This window comes from Sus scrofa, chromosome 5 (assembly GCF_054392235.1).
Source record: "Sus scrofa isolate SSC_HxYL_T2T_F1_AM1 chromosome 5, Sscrofa_HxYL_maternal_Yorkshire_Landrace_v2.0, whole genome shotgun sequence".
Classification (NCBI taxonomy): domain Eukaryota; kingdom Metazoa; phylum Chordata; class Mammalia; order Artiodactyla; family Suidae; genus Sus; species Sus scrofa.
Window position 1 is genome coordinate 22,006,642 of NC_139387.1, and position 16,583 is coordinate 22,023,224.

The 16,583-nt window shown below is 55.2% G+C and overlaps 1 protein-coding gene across 7 annotated transcripts in view; it reads right to left on the reverse strand.

The window, feature by feature from the left end:
* ITGA5 (integrin subunit alpha 5) overlaps positions 1–15,985 on the reverse strand; it is a 27,630-nt gene extending 11,645 nt beyond the window's left edge. The window contains exons 1-11 of one of the 7 annotated variants that reach the window (XM_084955803.1): positions 12,470–12,530; positions 11,989–12,063; positions 7,076–7,218; positions 4,313–4,443; positions 2,849–2,961; positions 2,586–2,706; positions 2,328–2,389; positions 2,192–2,237; positions 1,806–1,931; positions 1,560–1,604; positions 1,389–1,432 (exon numbers count right to left, since the gene is read on the reverse strand). Coding sequence is in view for 1 of the 7 variants with exons in the window: in XM_001925252.8 (XP_001925287.3) it covers positions 1,389–1,432; positions 1,560–1,604; positions 1,806–1,931; positions 2,192–2,237; positions 2,328–2,389; positions 2,586–2,706; positions 2,849–2,961; positions 4,313–4,443; positions 11,034–11,269 (924 nt within the window). In the remaining 6 variants the exon portion in view is untranslated. Of the gene's footprint in view, positions 1–1,388; positions 1,433–1,559; positions 1,605–1,805; positions 1,932–2,191; positions 2,238–2,327; positions 2,390–2,585; positions 2,707–2,848; positions 2,962–4,312; positions 4,444–7,075; positions 7,219–11,033; positions 11,541–11,988; positions 12,168–12,401; positions 12,531–15,915 lie in introns of those variants that run through there. The other 6 variants (XM_084955807.1, XM_084955805.1, XM_084955806.1 and 3 more) reach the window with 6 other exon arrangements.
* Positions 15,986–16,583: the final 598 nt, after the last annotated feature.

Sequence of the window (16,583 nt, forward strand, 5' to 3'; positions counted from 1 at the left end):
CACGAGGTTGCAGATTCGATCGCTGGCCTTGCTCAGTGGGTTAAGGATCCAGCATTGCTGTGAGCTGTGGTGTAGCTCACAGATGTGGCTTGGATCCCATGTTGCTGTGGCTCTGGCATAGGCTGGCAGCTGCAGCTCCAATTAGACCGCTAGCCTGGGAACCTCCATATGCCCCCAGGTGCAGCCCTAGAAAAGACAAAAAACAAAAACAAAAGCAAAAACAAATGGCCACAGGGGCAGCATGCGGAAATTCCCAAGACAGGGGTCAAACCCACAGCCCCAGACAATGCCGGATCCTTAACCTGCTAAGCCACCAGGGAACTCCCAGGTCTGGTTTTAAATCTCTATCCAGCCACTTACTAACTGGGTGATCTTAATTTACTTGGTCTCTTAGAGCCATAGCTTTGTCATGTGTAAAACGTGAACGGTAATATCTATCCCGATAAGCTTGTTGTGAGGAAGAGAAATCATGAGTGGACAGGACCTGATGTGCTGAGGGGCTCGTGAATAGGGGCTGCATGTTAGATTACAATCTCATGGATGTCTTATCTTCCACGCTTGATTAGAAGCACCTTATGAGACAGGGTATGATGTCTTATTCATTTTCTTATCTCTTACCTTGCCTTAATAAATGTTGGTAATTGAATGACATTCTTATCTATGTCCTTTTGAAAGCACTTGTCATGGTCTAATTATAACAACTACAGTTGTACACTGCCTAACAGTTCATGAAGTACCTTCACGTGCTTTATCTCACTTCATCCTTACAAGAGCCTTGTGAGGTCAGAGCTATTATTATCCCATTATATAGAGACGGATGAGGCTCAGAGAGGTTATGCAGACTCCAGGTTCTTATGGGATGTAGGGGGGTAGGAATGAATAACAGACTGATTCATCCAGAGTAAATGTCAGAACTTGAACACTGGTCTGACCCAAGAGCTGGTGTTCTGACCCACTTGTGTTTTGTTTGTTTGTTTGTTTGCTTTGTAAGGCTGCCCCCTCGCCAAATGGAGGTTCCCAGGGTAGGGGTTGAATTGGAGCTACAGCTGCCGGCCTACACCACAGCCACAGCTACGCCAGATCCGAGCTGTGTCTGTGACCCGCACCACAGCTCACAGCAATGCCAGATCCTTAACCCACTAAGCGAGGCCAGAGATTGAACCCACAGCCTCATGGTTCCTAGTCAGATTCGTTTCCGCGGTGCTGCGATAGGAACTCCTATGAGCCACTTTTTTTTTTGCCACACCTGAGCCACAGTAGTGACAAAGCTGAGGCCACCAAGGAACTCCCTGATCTTGTACACCCCCTGCAACTGTCATGCATGGTTTCGTGTGATCAGCCTGGGGAGGGGAACGGAGGGGAGGCGGAAGGGTTGGGCTGGGCCTTACATAACCGTAGGTGAGGTTCCCTTTGGGCACGCCAGCAACGAAGTCTGCAAAGGGAAGAGAAAGTTATAGACTAAGGGCAGGGAAGGGGAGCTTGCCAAACAGTTTCAGTTCCCATGGCCCTCGGTCCCAGGTCTCCAACCAGCCTTGGCCCCAGCCTGAGGACACACTCACCTTCTGTGTCATCGCCACTGAATTCACCCACAGCCACAGAGTATCCTAGGGGACAGGGTGGGCAGATATTAGTATTCCTGTTTTGGGGACCCGTCTTCCCTGGACCATCCTCAATCCCTTCCCCACCCCTACTGGGCCTTCATTGGCATAGAGGGCAGGGGGCAGTAGGAGAAGGGAAGCGAGGGGCGAGCGATGACAGGGCCCCAGAAGTTCTCCCCCTATAGCTCCCAAGCCCTGGTAGCTCACCCAGGTAGCTGTCATCGTAAATGGAACTAGCCTGGCGAGTCTGCAGCTGCCCCTGAACCGGGTTGATCAGGTACTCGGGATAATAGGATTCTGAAATCTGCTCCTGGGTGGCCGACAGGATCTGGCCTGGGGAAGGAGATGAGGAGGGGATGGCCGGAGGAAGAGGTAGCAGGAAGGGGGACCCTGGGGGCTGACTGGGTAGGACTTCCGAAGTCTGGTTCAAGGAAGGAAGCTCGTGGAGGATGGTGGGAGAGGATGGGTTAGTCTCAGGAAAGGGACAGAAGAGCTGGGGCGGGGCCGGAGGAGGGAGGGATGGTGACCTCTAGCTGGGAGAGGGATGAGAGGCTGGGCAAGGAGGACAAAAGGATAGTGATGGGCAGTCTCACCTTGCCAGAAATAGCTTCCCGGTCCACCCAGGACCACACGCCCGGTCTGTGGGGGGGGAAGGTGAGTTCACATCTGGCCCTGATTCCCCACGTGTCCACCACCCACAGCCCCTTTCCTCCCAGATCACCCTCTCACCTTGGTGAACTCGGCACTGAAGCCCCCTTGGCAGTAGCCCTGTCCTGCCGCCGAGCTGAAATCTGCGAGGGGAGAAGGTGGTGGAAGGAGCTCAGATGGGTCAGGCAGCAAAGGACAGGGAGCTTGGGGAGGAGGTGGGAGAGGGGACCAAAAAAGGACCTCCCTGGACCAGACAGTGAGCATCAAGGCTAATGGGGGCAGAGCTGTGGGGACTCACAGAGGAGACAGGGGAGGGGCACCGGCCCTCTCTTGTCCTACCTGAGCGGCAGGGTGCATATTCCAGAATCCGGGTGAAGTTGTCTGTGGAGAGGTAGCAGGTGCCCACGGGATCATTCAGCGGCTCCTTCTCGGTGCGCCAACTGTAGAGGGGAGCACAGGCCTGGGAGGGCACAGGAGGAGGGGGCTCCAGGTTTAGTTCAACTGGGCCTCTCCTCCCTCCCTCCACCCCCCCACCGTGCTCCCCTATCATCAACCACTGTCCCTCTGAGCCCACTACGCCCCTGAGCCTGCTGGGCCCTCACCAAGATGGAGGAGCCATGGGCTCTAACCGTCGCTCCAAACCACTGCAAGGACTTGTATTCCACGGGCTCATCTCCCTCTAGGCTGGATGGCGAGGACTCCAGGATCCGAGAGCCTTGGGGGAGTGAGAAGGGGAGTCACGCCAGCCATGGGCAGCGGAGCCCTGGAGAAGCCCCTGCCCTCAGCCCAGGGACGCCCAAGAACTTGCAAGCCCTGAACCCACGACTCATAGGAGGGAAGGGTCTTTAAGCACTGGCTTGGTGTAGCCTGACTCACCCTCGCCTGCACACATGCATACATGCCCATGTGCATATATGCACACGCAGAACCTGGGGTTTCTAGAGTTGCTTTCCCCCGGTATGCCTGCCTCCTCACCTGGCTGGCACAAGGATGGGCACAAAGATGCTGGTGGTGAGATGGGGAAGAATGGATATTTCCCCAGAGGGCAACCCTCTGGCTGTACTTCCCTGTCTGTACCTGGGTCTGTCTCTTTAGCAGCACCTGTTCTATGTCCTTGACCCTTCTCCTGTCTCTGGATCTCTGCCTCCCATGTCTCTCTCTCTGTGTACATCTGTCTGTCTGGCTGTCTTTCTCCTCCCAAGCCCTCTCTAGGACAGCCTTTTCTATTCCTCTGCTTCTCATCTGCCTTTCAGGTTTTTTAAAAAATTCAGTCCCTTGAACAAGCTGACACTGCCCTCCCACCCCCCATGGTCTCCATCTTTTGAGGCTCACTTTTTTTGGTGCCCTCACCCTAGTTTATCTCTGGAGCCAGTCTGCTCAAGTTCATGTCCTCGTTCCACCATTTACTAGGTGTGAGATCTTAGACACACTACTTAACCTCTGTTTCTTCACCTATACAATGGGGATAATAATAGCTCAGGCCTCCGTTGAAAGGATGAAGTGCCTTAATGTATGCAAAGTGTTTACAGCGTTTGCCCAGTACATAGCAAGTGCTCTTGAAGTGTTAGCTATTATTATTGTTTATTTCTCGCCCATCTTCCTCCCATCCATCTCTGCATCTACTCCAGACCTTAAGCTCCTTGAGGGCGGTGGCTTCATCATGTTTCAATCCCCTGCAGCACCAGCAGAGCCTGGCATGCATTATCACTTAGTCAGGGCTTCGTTAAATGAATAGAAGAGTCTCTGAGACTCTCCTTGTCTTTGTGTTGCTGCCCTGGCTTCCCTGCGTTGTGGGTGATTCAGGGAAAATGAGAGCCACATGTTTCTGAATCATGCCCGCCCTCCTTGGGCTGGGCTGGACTGGGAACCGGGTGTGAGTGCCACGGGGAGCCGCTGCACCGCTGCTCCTGCTCGCTCGGAGCTAGAGTCCCAGAGTCCCGGAGCGCGAGGCCCTGGAACCGCTTGGGCTCCGCCTCTCGCTCCAAACCCTGCCCAGGCCCCGCCCTCCGCCGCAGTCCCACCCCTTCGTCCCGCCCTGAACCTCACCGACCTGCGGAGGGGGTTACCTTTGCTGTCGAACTCAATGGGGGTGCATGGTGCTGGGCTGGTGGCCCAGGGACAGAGGTAGACCGCACCGCCCTGCAGCACTCCCGGCTGGCTAGTGTTAGCCTTGGGTGCTCCCACCAGCACGCTGACCCTGCGGAGGGGAACCGAGAGGCGGTTCACGGGGTGGCGCGCGGGGGGGGGGGCTCCTAGCTTTCCTCATCTTCCCAGGCAGGAAGGACCCAGGCCCCTGGGCCAGGGGCTGGCTGGGGGGTGGGGTAGATGCCCCCCGGTTTGTATTTATATCTCAGAAGATGCCACACATGCCAGAGGCACAGGCTGGAGTCAGGCGGTCCCCATGTGCCGCTGTCACTAACATAGCCCCTCCCCTCTTCCCCGACTCTCGCCTCTCCCACCTTCCCCGTTATGAGAAGGAGGAGGCAGAATCAGTTCTGGGAAAAGGTGGGGACCAGAGGGCCTAGACCCCAGCTTCTCCATTTCCCTTAGGGACCTGCCAAGACTGGAGGCACAGCTTCTAGAAACCCAGGGTCCTCTTACCTAGTCTGGACCCTCTCCTCCCAAGCCAAAGCCCTTCTCTGGACAAGACTCTGGCGTCCAGCTGCCCAGCTGCCCAGCCCTGGGGTGTGTAGGAGGAAAATGTGAGTCTTGGAAATCAAGCAGGAGAAGTGGAGACAGGAGCTGGAGGATGGTGAAAACAGATTGTTCCTCTGGGCCTGGGCCTGCCCTCATCCGGGGCTCTGGTGGGACCTCCCCATCCTGGCTGGGTCTCTGTCTTAGCCTCTGAACGCCTTTCCCATCCACCATCCCAAGGAGTCTGAACTGGGGTTTTAGTTCTGGACACCGTGCCTTTGTTCCTCCTGAGATAATCAGGAGAAGGTTGCCTTTGCTGGGGTGGGGTGGGGGCGATGTAATGGGGTGGTCCGAGCTAAGGTCCTGGGCGATTTCCCTGCCTTTGGCTCTGCTTCCATCACTCTTGGGTCCCCAGCTCTCTGCGCAGCTGTCAACCCTCCGGACTTTCTCCTCCAGAGTCTCCCATGAGGACTGCATCTGGCAGCCAGGCAACTGGACCAGTGTCCCTGCCAGCCTTGGCCTCCGCTCTCCTCCATGTCTACCTCTGGCACTGCCTCTCCCTCTGTCCCTCTGGCCCTATGACTGCTTGCTCTCTTGGTTTTGGTTTCAAGGGCCTCTCTGTTGAGCTTAGATCTTGGGCATCTCTATCTCTGTTGGCTTCTGGCCCTTTTCAGATTCCAGTGCTCCCGGCACTTACCCCTTCCCCGATCCGTGGGTCCCTTCATCAACCAACCAGGAGTGCCCAAGTCGGGGTGACGGCAGAGGTCACAAAAGCGAGTGTGTGTGTGTGACAGGGGGACAGGACAGGAGACAGGATGGGTGACAACAACAGATGCATTGGGTAGGAGAGGGGTGAGAGGGGTGAGAGGGGTGGGGCCTGAGAGGCCTGGGAATGGGAGCACCAGAGGAAGCATCTGCAAGGGACTGAAGCCGGGAGTGAGGGCAGTCTAGCAGGGCCAGAGGATGAGGATGGAGAGAGAAGGCAGGCTCCAGAGGAGCAGGAGAAGCGGCTGGAGTGAGAGCTCCTGGAGTGATGGGGGTTGGGGTGCCAGCCTTGGTTACCCTGGGGACAGGAAATGTTTACTGCCTGTGGCTTCCTGGCTATTTCCAACCTCTCACTTCGCCATTTGTCTCCCACCCGCCTGCTGGGCCCCACCCCTCTCACTCAGGCAGTATATTCAGCTGGGGGATGGGAGCTAGTTACTCAAGGCACAGTGACCTGGTCAGCTGCCAGGCCTAGTAGGTGAGGTTGGTGGTGGGGAGAGATTGCATTGGTCCAGGGTTAGGGCAGGAGAGAGGGGTGCAACCCAGTGGTAGCAGGGTCTGCCCCAGAAAACAGTTACGGTACAGGAATTATGGGTCAGGGAGTTCCCTGGTGGCTTAGTGGGTTAAGGACCTGGCATTATCATTGCTGTGGTGAGGGTTCAGTCCCTGGCATTATCATTGCTGTGGTGAGGGTTCAGTCCCTGGCCTGGGAACTTCTGTATGAAGGTGCGGCCAAAAATAAAATTCAAAATTAAAAATAAAAAGAGAAGGAATTCTAGCTTAGGTCTTAGCTCAGTGTGGACTTGGGAATACTGTTTCACTCTTCACCTAGGTAAAGAGGTTGAACAGGTTATCTCAAAGTCTTCCAGAGCCCCGATATTCTTCCAGGAGAGCATAGGCTGCTAAGAGATCCTGCTCCCACCCCCAATTTTCACACCACTCCCTGCTCTTGGGGAGCAGCTGAGCCTGAGTGCTCCTGGGGTGGCCTGAGGGAGAAGCTTGGAGTTCCGTAGGGTGGGAAGTTGAGAGAGGGGCCTTACAAGGCTTATAAAGCCCACAAGCTCGTGGGCTGGGGGCACATGCTGGGGCTGTGGGAAGGTTCAGGGGATCTGGCGCGCAGATGAGGAACACAGATCCAGACCCAGACCTGCCCTGCGCCACCCATGGCTTGTTCATGAGGGTGCAGTGGCCCTTCCTTCCCAGCTCCCCCACGTCAGTCCAATAAATACTACCCTCCCTCACATGCCAAACAAGGAGCCCGGTGTCGGGGAAGACACATCTCCCAGCTTATCCTTCTTCTCCCCCTCCTAGTTCCTGCTTCCCAGATGCTGTAGCAGCTGGGCCCTACTAGGGATCCAAGACGGTAACAATGGAGCGTGCTTGAACTATTCTCAATATTTCGGAAAGCCTAACGGAAAGCATGCATATACCTGATAAGGCAGCCCAGGCTAATTAAAACTTCCAGTGTATTTGCTTTGGGCTGGAATTAGATCAACTCATGTGGGGAACCTGGTTATCTCATATTGGTCAGAAGCTCTGATTGGCAGCTACAGATGTCTTCTTGTTCTAATTTCTAGTTGATTAAAAAAAAAGAAAGAAAGAAAACAGGAAAAAGGAATTAATTATTCCTTCCTAAAGGCAGTTTTGCAGATAAAGGCTTCCAAAAGATAGAAACCAAGGGAAGAAATAATTGCCATAATTTGTTCTGAAGCCTCAGAACCCTGAAATTCTAGAGGTGGTTCTTGGAGACCCAGGCTGCCTCAGCTGGAAGGTACCATGGAGTTCACCCACTGGTTGGAAGGCTTTCTTGTCGATGCCTCAGGGCTGCCATAAGGAGAAACAGGAGGCCAGTTGGGTCCTGACACTCCTCCCCATCTTCTTTTAGAACAAGCTCTTTTCTGTTTTAAATAGAATGCCCTGGCAAGACAGCATTTGAATTTTGAAAGGCAAATAAATAAATATGCCATGAGCTGTGGTGTAGGTCGCAGATGGCTGGGATCCCGAGTTTCGGAGGCTGTGGTGTAGGCTGGCAGCTACAGCTCCGATTCCATCCCTAGCCTGGAAACTTCCATATGCCACTGGTGTGGCCCTGAAAAGCAGGAAAAAAAAAAAAAGCCACTACAGCAGATATTGACACAACATTGTAAATTAACTATAATAAAAAAATAAAAATACTGCTGACCTAATCCCACGTCCTCGTTATCCAGATGGGGAAACTAAATCCAGAGAAGTTAAGTAACATGGCCAGGGTCACTCAGAAGCCTTTCCAACATAAGCACCAGAAGCCAGGAATCCTGATACCTGGGCTAGTGTTCTGGGTCTGCCCTGTTGCCAATTTGTCCCTTCGTCTCCCCTCTGCTATCTCCTCAGCCAGGCTTCTGATTAACCAAGTTCCTGTTCAATACATGGTTACTGTTTGACTCTGTTGGCCTGACAAGCTGGGGGGGTGGAGAGTAGCAAGTGGGTGGGACTCAGCTCCTACAGGTCCTACAGCTGCCAGGGGCCAGGCCACAGGAGACACTGCTCTCTAGGGAAATGCCCGGCTGGCCGGAAAGGAAGCGTTGCCTCCACTTGTGGCAGTACCACAAGGGACCAAGGAGCTGGGCTAAGGCTGGGGCACCTTTCAAGCTCATGTCTTGGGCAAAGCAATACGCTCTGTCTGCCTAACGTAAGGAGTTTGGTCATGATCCCACAGAAAAAAGTGCTAGGAAAGTGCTAAGGAATGGGAGGGACTCTTACTACTGTCATTGCTATAAGCACATTTTATAAGCAAACAAGAAATGGGGAAAAAACTTAGACAAAGAACTAGGTGGTGGAGTTCTCTTGTGGTGGGTGTGGCAGGTTAAGGAGCCAGCACTGTCACTTCAGCAACCTGGGTCGCTGCTGTGGCATGGGTTCGATTTCTGGCCCCGGGAACTTCCACATGCCGTGGACGTGGCCAAACCAAACCAAACCCTAGGTGGTGTCCGAGGAGGGGAGAACCAGAAAGGAAAAGAGCGACCTTATAAAAATCATGCCTCCCACGTACTGATCACTTTCGAGGGACCAGGCACCTTTTATACACATATTTCATTTCGTTCTCAGACCAGTGTCTGATGATTCTTCTGAGAAGTCCAGGTGCCAAGATTTAAGTATTGAGGAGCTCACCCCAGGTCACACAAAGAACAAGGGAATGGTGGATGCACACCCAGCTCTGCCTGACTGCAAACCTGGCCCTTTCCTACTGTGAAACCTCTCGTGTGCTTATCCTGCCTCTGAGGCTGTTTCGGTTTCCACCTTGAGAGGTGAAGCAGGGGGCCCTGACCACCAAGGCCTCCCCTCTCTAGCCATGGCCCCAGGTGTGTGGCTATGTTTGTCCCCTGCAGGGAGGAGGGGGTTGAAAGCCCAGCTGTGGTGGAAGGGAGGTCACTGGGGAGGTGGAATGTTCCGAGCCCTACTCTAAGAGTGCATTGTAAAGAGAAAATGAGAGGGGGAGGTGTGCACGCTGGACACCTGGGTTCTCTAGGGACAGAGAGATAAGCAGAGGGGGAGGGGGAGGGGGAGGGGATGAGAATGCTGGGCCGTTTTAGAAAAGGGCTTTGGGGACCCTAGGATCAGGCCAGGGGCCAGAGAGACACCTAGGGAACCGGGTGTGTGTGGAAGTCCAGATGTTTTTGAGGAGTGTTTGAAAAGGGAGATGACACTCGTGTTAGGTGGCGGTTGGGGTGGGGTAAGAGGAAGTTTTAAGAGCCAGATAACTGGATATCCTGATGTGGGGGAAGATACCCTCCCCTTCCTCAGGTCTTCTCGACTCCATTAGGGTTGTGGTAAGCAGTTTGAGGGGGCCTGGGGGAGGCCAGGCCTGGCAGAGGCTCCAGGACAGGGTGATGCAATGGGGTTTGGGCAAGAGGCCAGAGGGGGTGGGGTGGGGGTTGGGTGGGGACCTTGACTAGCCCAGAACCAACAGCTGGGACCTAACTATCTTTCTTTTTTCCCATCCTTAAGTCCTTCAGACAAAGGAGAAATTCGCCCCCCTCTCCCCAGTTGAATTACCTAGATTAACCCCTTTTCTCCAAAAGTGAAAGGAAATGAGTGGAGATCTGGCAGCTTTATCATGTGTAAAAACAGCTCCCCTCAGAGAGCGGTCCTATCAAATCCGGTACGAGGGGTTGGGGGGGGTGGGGACCAGTGGGGAGCTCAGAGCCCAGAGAGGAGGGGGAAGAGCCTCCAGTTATGGGTCCTGCATCAGGCACCTGGGAGTCCTGATCCCAGCCCAGGGGCAGCTTCCTTTCCCTCTTACTCCCCCTCCCCATATTTAAAAAACACCCTTGTTCTCCGGTTGCCTGGCTCATTTCCCCAAGTCTGTGGGCTCCCCATTTTCCTGGCACTCGGGGTCCGGTCTGCTTGTCACCCTGCTGAGCTGGGAATGAGGATTCTCCTTCGAGACCCCCGGGGCTCTGACGTCCTGTATTCTGATTCTCTTAGGCCCTACGAACTTGCGTCTCCCCAGCTTCCGACCCCAGCCCCAGAAGTCCCGGTCTCAGTTCAGCTCCAGCCGACAGGATACAGGAAATCAGCTTTTCCCTTCCTTCCAAGAGCTAGAGGGAAACCACCCACCCCCCTCCACGCGCGCACACACACCCCTCCCGACACATCCGAGCACCCGCCCCTTGGCTGAGCCAGCCCCCAGCCCCCCAGTACCAGGGTCCCGGGACTCTCCCCAGCTTCCCAGATCCTCTCGTCTGAATGGAGATGGGGGGTGGAGGGCGGAGTAGGAGACCGAGGAGAAAGTGGAGGGAGCCGCCGTCCCCCTCCCGGGTCTTTCCCGGTCAGAGTTGAAGGGGGGAGGGGAGGATGGGCCAGCCCCCATTTAACCTCCGGACCCCCCCCCCCCGAGTCTCCGACTCCCTTCTTCCAATAAATACACAGCCCATTCTACTTCGATCCGTTCGCTCCCCGTTCCTCCTGGGGTTCTCCAGCGCTTCAAAAAGCCCTTCTTGGCCCCTGCGCCCCTTCTCCGTCCCCATCCACCTCCGGTCCCCGTCAGCTCAGGGATCTCAGCCAGAGACCCTCTGCTCTCCATTCACGCGCCCTCTTCTCTCTTGGCCCCAGACCCGTGCCTAGACTTCTCCAGCTTCCAGCTTCGTGTCCTCTCCCCACCCTACACGTGTCTCCCCGCTAATCGCTCTCAAACTCCTGGCTCCCCTCCATGCCGGCCACTGTCCCTTCCCAACTCCAGCGCGGGCCCCCAACTCCAGCGCGGGCCCCCAACTCCAGCTCTAGTCCTTCCAAACTCCGCCTCCCAAACTCTAGCCTCGGTCCCCTCCAGACTCCAGCCGCGCCCCCAGTCTCCAGGCGCCCCCCCACCTCCGGCCCCCGCCATCCTGCCGCCAACCCTCCTCAACTCACCCGTCTGTCCCCGGCCGGTAAAACTCCACCGAGAAGCCGAAGAAGGAGCCCGGGGGCCCAGAGAGCACTGCTGGGGCCTCCGCGTCTAAGTTGAAGCCCCCGACCCTGAGTGGCGGCGGCAGCAGCAGCAGCAGCAGCAGAGGCGGCGGCAGCAGCGGCAGCAGACGCGATCGGCGCCGGGGGCCCCAGCGCAGCTGCACAGCCTGGAGAGGGGACCCTGGCGTCCGGCTCCCCATAGCGCCCGCTCTTCCCTGTCCTGGGGCCACCGACCCGGAGCCGCTTCCTAAACCTCCCAGAGGCGAATGACTCAACGCGGGGAGGAGTTTGCCAAACTCCCGGCTGAGCCCTTCCCCCGCCTGCCGGGAGGGCGAGAGGGAGAGAATTCCCGTGGTCCCTGGAACGCTGAGCCCGCGCCCCCCACCCCGAAGGGGCGTGGGGGGGCCGCACCTCTCCACTTCCCTCGCCCCAGCCCCAGCTGGAGGCCGGTTGTCTGCACTGGGTCAGACTGGGCGGGTTTGGGCTCTTCCCCCCTCCTTCTCCCCGCTCCCCCCTCCTTCCTCCCGCCTCCTTTCCAGATGTACAACGTAAACGCTCGGAAAAGGAGTCGGAAAAAGGGAGCGGAGAATTTCCTAATGAGGAAAGGAATCACCTCTGGAGGGCGGAGGGAGTGTGTACATGTGTGTGGGGTCTCCCTCACTAATTCAGGGAGGAGACTTCGGTGTCTAAAGAGACAGACACTTCTGGCATCTGGCCAACTGGGATTCCCCCTTGCCTTCCGGGGCCACGGGGTGCCTGGGTTCCAGCCAGCCGGGTTTCGGACTAAGAGTTGAGGTGCAGAGTGCTCCCAGTCAGCCTGGGCTGATGCGGGACCTACCCTGGTTCCCCGAGTTCCACTCCCCACTCCCCTCTCCCCCAGCTGTTAGAATTGAAAACCCAGGAGTTTGGGGTTACTCACCAGGAGGATGCTGGTCCAGGCCTCCCCCTTTTTGGTTGTAGGATATGGAACTTCTGCTGAGTCCTTATCTAGAATCTGGAGTTGATCAGATCGGGTCAATCTTGGAGCTGACCAAGAACCTCGTAGTGGCAGGCAGGGGGTTGCTTTGGCCTCTCAGTGTCTGTCTTCTTGATCAAACTGGCCTGATTCCTACAAAGCTGGAGAATTGTGACAAGGGGTGGAGTGGGATGGGGTGGTGTCTTGCAGAAGGGCCCAACTTTTAGTTTATATTGTCTATAGGCTCTGGGAGCTGGAACCCAGGACCCCATTCCCCCTCGATTCCCTGTGGAGGTAGAGGAAGGGATTCTAGCAAGAGAAGGCAGTGACCCCTGCCCAGCCCTTCCCCCAGCTCTGGCTCTGCGTGATGAGATCACCTTTCAGGATTCTGGTCTTTATCTTAGTCTGGGGGAGGGGGACCAAGGGGCCTAGATTCTCTCCTAACCTCTGCTCCTTTCCAGCCCTTTTCCTGCCTCCTTCCTCCAGGACTCCTCCCCTTCCAGAATAACAATCCCTCAGATCCAACCCTGCCCCTTCTCTTTCCCAGTCCCCCATCCCACTCTGGCTGGGGGAACTCAAAGTATCCAGAATCCATGCTTTTTCCTTCACCACGAGTCTCCTCATTCTGCTATTCTACTTCCTGTCCCAAATCACCCAGCTGTTTTTTTAAAAGCCCCTCTCCAGAGCCAGCTGCAGCCCCAGAGAGAGGCCAGCTAGTCAGATTGTGGGGTGATGCTGGCTCCCATCCCACTCTCACATCTGCAGGTCCTGACCTTTACTTAGGCGAGGAGCTCAAAGAATCTCTGGGTCAGGATCGTAAGTACGGCCCTGCCAGTCAAGGTGACTTCTAGGTGAAAACTACTCAAGCCAAGGGCTGAGACCCCCTCTGCGAGGAGAGAGGCTGGAGCTTGACTTCTTTATAACCTAGGAGAGCATGTGTATGTGAACCCAACTCTCCTTTTTCAGCCCAGGCGTAGGCTCTTTAGATTTTCCCAGGACTTGGGAGCTTGGGCTGGGGGCGGGGAGGGGTACTGGGAGGGAGGTGTGACTCAGCTCCTCCCAGGAGCCTTGGTGAGGGACAGGGGACATAGCGTCCTGCCCCAGTCCTCCTCCCCACTCCACCCCCCCCATCCCAGCCTTGGCCAAGCCAAACAGGCCCCCTCCCTGTCCATTCCCTGCTCCTGTTTACACCGGGAGCCCCTTAGTCATTCTCTGGCTGGCTTCTCTACTCTCCCCAATATCCCTCCTCTCTTGGCTCTCTCTGCCCTTATAAGTCCTCTCCCAGTGGCCCCAACACCTCCTGCCTTCCCTCACTCTATGCCTGCCTTTGCCTGGCCCGTCCTTTCTCTGCTCTGGGTCAGGCCTGCACTTGGGGTTCCTTCCTGGCACAGCTCTTCTGGTCTGGAAGCTGGCTTAGAAAGATCAGCCAGGATGGGGTTCCTAGGGGTCATCAGTCCAGGCCTCCCCTTCAGAAGAGGAAATGGGTGTAGAGAGAGGAAGACACTTGTCCAAGGTCATGTGGCTGGCCAGTTCGTGATGAGCTAGAACCTAAACCCAGCGCCCTCTCCTCTTGGCCCACTGCCCTCTAAAGGCTCTGTCTCTTGTCAGCTTTTTCTCTGTGTGTCTCTCAGCCGCTTTCGGGACAGCTTGTGTGACTCCAAGTGTCTCTGCTTTCTCTCTCAGATCTGACCTCTCAGGTAGCCTCTGTCCCTTCATTGTCCAGTACGAATGATTTGCTGTGATGACTGATTGTTATTAATTATGGCCTGCTTGACCGAGGGGCATTAGGGGTGAAGGGCAAGGGCAGGACACTCACCAGACTCCTGCTGTCACCAGCCTGCCTGCCCTGAAGGCTGGAGCTTAGAAGCCGGAGACTGAATTTCTGCAGAGGAGTTCAGGGTAGAGGGGCAAGTTTTCAAACCAGGAGCCAGGCTGAGTTTCAATAGGGTGGAGGAGGGGGAGGAAGAGTAATAAGAGTTCATTTAGCCTATGCTATGTGCCTGGCCCTGGGCTTGCTCTTTATCTTGCCTTTATCTCATTTCATCTTCCGAACTATCCAGCACTGGAGGAATTATGATCCTCATTTTATTATTAGGAAACTGAGGCCCAGAGAGGGAAGTGACTAAGCCAAGGTCAACAGAAAGAAAGGGGCAGAGAGGTAGAATCCAGATTTCATCCTGACTGATCCCAAAGTCCTTGCTTTTCCCATTGCACTATTAGTGTAGTCCCCTAAATGGGGGAAGATTCTAGATGAATTTTTTTTTTAATTTGGTTGTGCCTGCTGCATGCTCCTGGGCCAGGGATTGAACCGTGCCACAGCAGGGACAGCACTAGATCCTTAACCCATTGAGTCACCAGGGAACTCCTGGAGCAGGGATCTTTAATATAGGACCATTGTTCCTAGAGTGGGATTGGGGAAGATTGGGTACACAATTCATTAATCCTCTGGAACTGGATGGAAGTTTTCCTGTGTGTGTCTGTGTGTGTGAACGTGCCATATGTGATTTCTCTGAGGAGAGCAAGACTCAGTTGCTTCTTCTAGAGTCTCAAATGCCTGGAAATTCTGAGAGCACTGAGGCTGGATGTCCTGATTTCTGTCTTGATTTTGGGGATAGATCGGAGCTTTGTGGCATAAGAAGCCTGGCTGGGCGGCATAGGCTGAGTGGGGTCTTCCTGAAAGAAAACCTCCCGATGGGTGTGTGATAGTGCACACAGAAGGGCTGAAGATGGGCTGAGACGGGTAGCAACCCCTCGAAGCCTGGAAAGACCTGGGACTGCCAGAGATTCCAGGCTGGTGGCTTCTGGCCAGAGCGACTTCTCTCACTAACTCTGGGAGGGTACAAATATCATGTTCTCAATGTGATGTGATGCCAACAAAATTGAGACCAGTTCACTGGCTAAAGGGATCAGAGGAGCTTGTTGGCTTGTGGCTCCTGGGGGCCCCCCCTTCCCTGCAGTGGGGTGATGAGTGGGAGTTGGGTCTCCCAGAGGGAAGGAAGGGGGGACAGGTATACAGATTATGGAACTGTGGGGGCATGGGGGGTGTCTGTGGACATCAGGCAGAAGGCTGACTATCCCAGGGGTCTAGGTCTGGAGCCTGCTAACACTGGAGCCGTGACCTGTGAGTGTCTGAGAGAGGAGTCGGAAAGTACAGGGAATGGCCATAGGAAACCTTGGGCTCTGTCACCATCCTGACTCAGGTCTCTGCTTAGGGGAACTGATGGCTCCATCATCTCTGAGTCACCGCCCACCACCCCCACTCCCTGTCTGACCCAGGGAGAAACCCCTCCCCTGTGTCCCAACCTAAAATAAACCCAGACTCCCCTCCCTTTTCCACCCCCACTTTGCTCAGCCCACAGGAGGGGTGGATGAAGGATGTTTGCTAGACATCCTGGGGACAAGACCGGTCCTGGGAGATGGAGATGCTTGTGTTCTCTGGTGCTCCAGGGCTATGAACCTAGGGCTTGACACTGGACTCAAGTGTCTCTGTAGGGACCAAACTGGGAGTTTCTCCAGGCTGGACTAGGTTTGGGAGGGACAGGGATTAGGCGAAAGGCACTACGGGTGAAGGGTAGGGATAAGGGAACACTGGGGTTAAAAAAAAAAAAAAAAAGACCCAGGCATCCAGAGCAAGCAGATTAATGGAAAGCAATTTCCCCCATCCAAGGTAGTGTCTTCTTTCCCAAAACCTCTTTAGTTTTTCTATTCCATTTTCCAGCGTTTTGGGGAGAGAGCAGAATTCGATAGCAAAAAGTAACAATCTCAGCTAGGAAGTGAGGGAAATAAGATCCTCTGGGGTGTCCTAAACACTGGCCTCATTTTATTTGCGCACCCACCTTCCACCCATTACCTTCCAACCCTTTTCTCTCCTTTGCTGCCGTTTGTACCTACCTCTGGGGAGGAAAGGAGTGCCTGAGGCTTCTGGGCTCAAGGGCCTAGAAGCTGGAGGAGAGATGCATCCGGGGTGGGAGCTGTGGGCGGGAGCTGTGTCAGTTTCCTGGGATGGCCTTCCCAGATGTACGCACATCTGGAGCCCATCAGGGAGGGACCTGGAGCACCAGGATTCCCACTGCACACCCGCCTGGGGCTGTGAGAGGTTGAGGATGAGCCAGGCGATCCCTCCCACCCCCACGATTTGCCTGTCATTCCTGGCTCTCCCTTGGGAAGAATTACCAATCCCAGACAGGAAGTTAGGGCACTGGCAGGGGTTGGGAGGAGGGCAAGAGGGCCAGAGATTGCACCCAAAATGCAAACATACCGTTTCATAAGCTTCAGCTCTTTCTGGCTCAATAGAGATGACTGCATTTCTGATCAGTTAGGAATCAGGGTGTGTGTGTGTGTGTGTGTGTGTGTTTGTACACAACATAAGTAAGCCATTTGTCTTAACACAACAATAAATTTGCTGCGGTGTCAGGTTGGGGCTGAGGACCGACAAGTCCCCCTTCTTGCTTCTCCTCCCAAAGAGTGTGAGTGCGCCGGACCTCTGGCACGTCTCACCCCTCCACCCCCCAAACAAACAGGCACACTCCTTCCTTGGCTGCAAATTCCTCTCTGTCCAT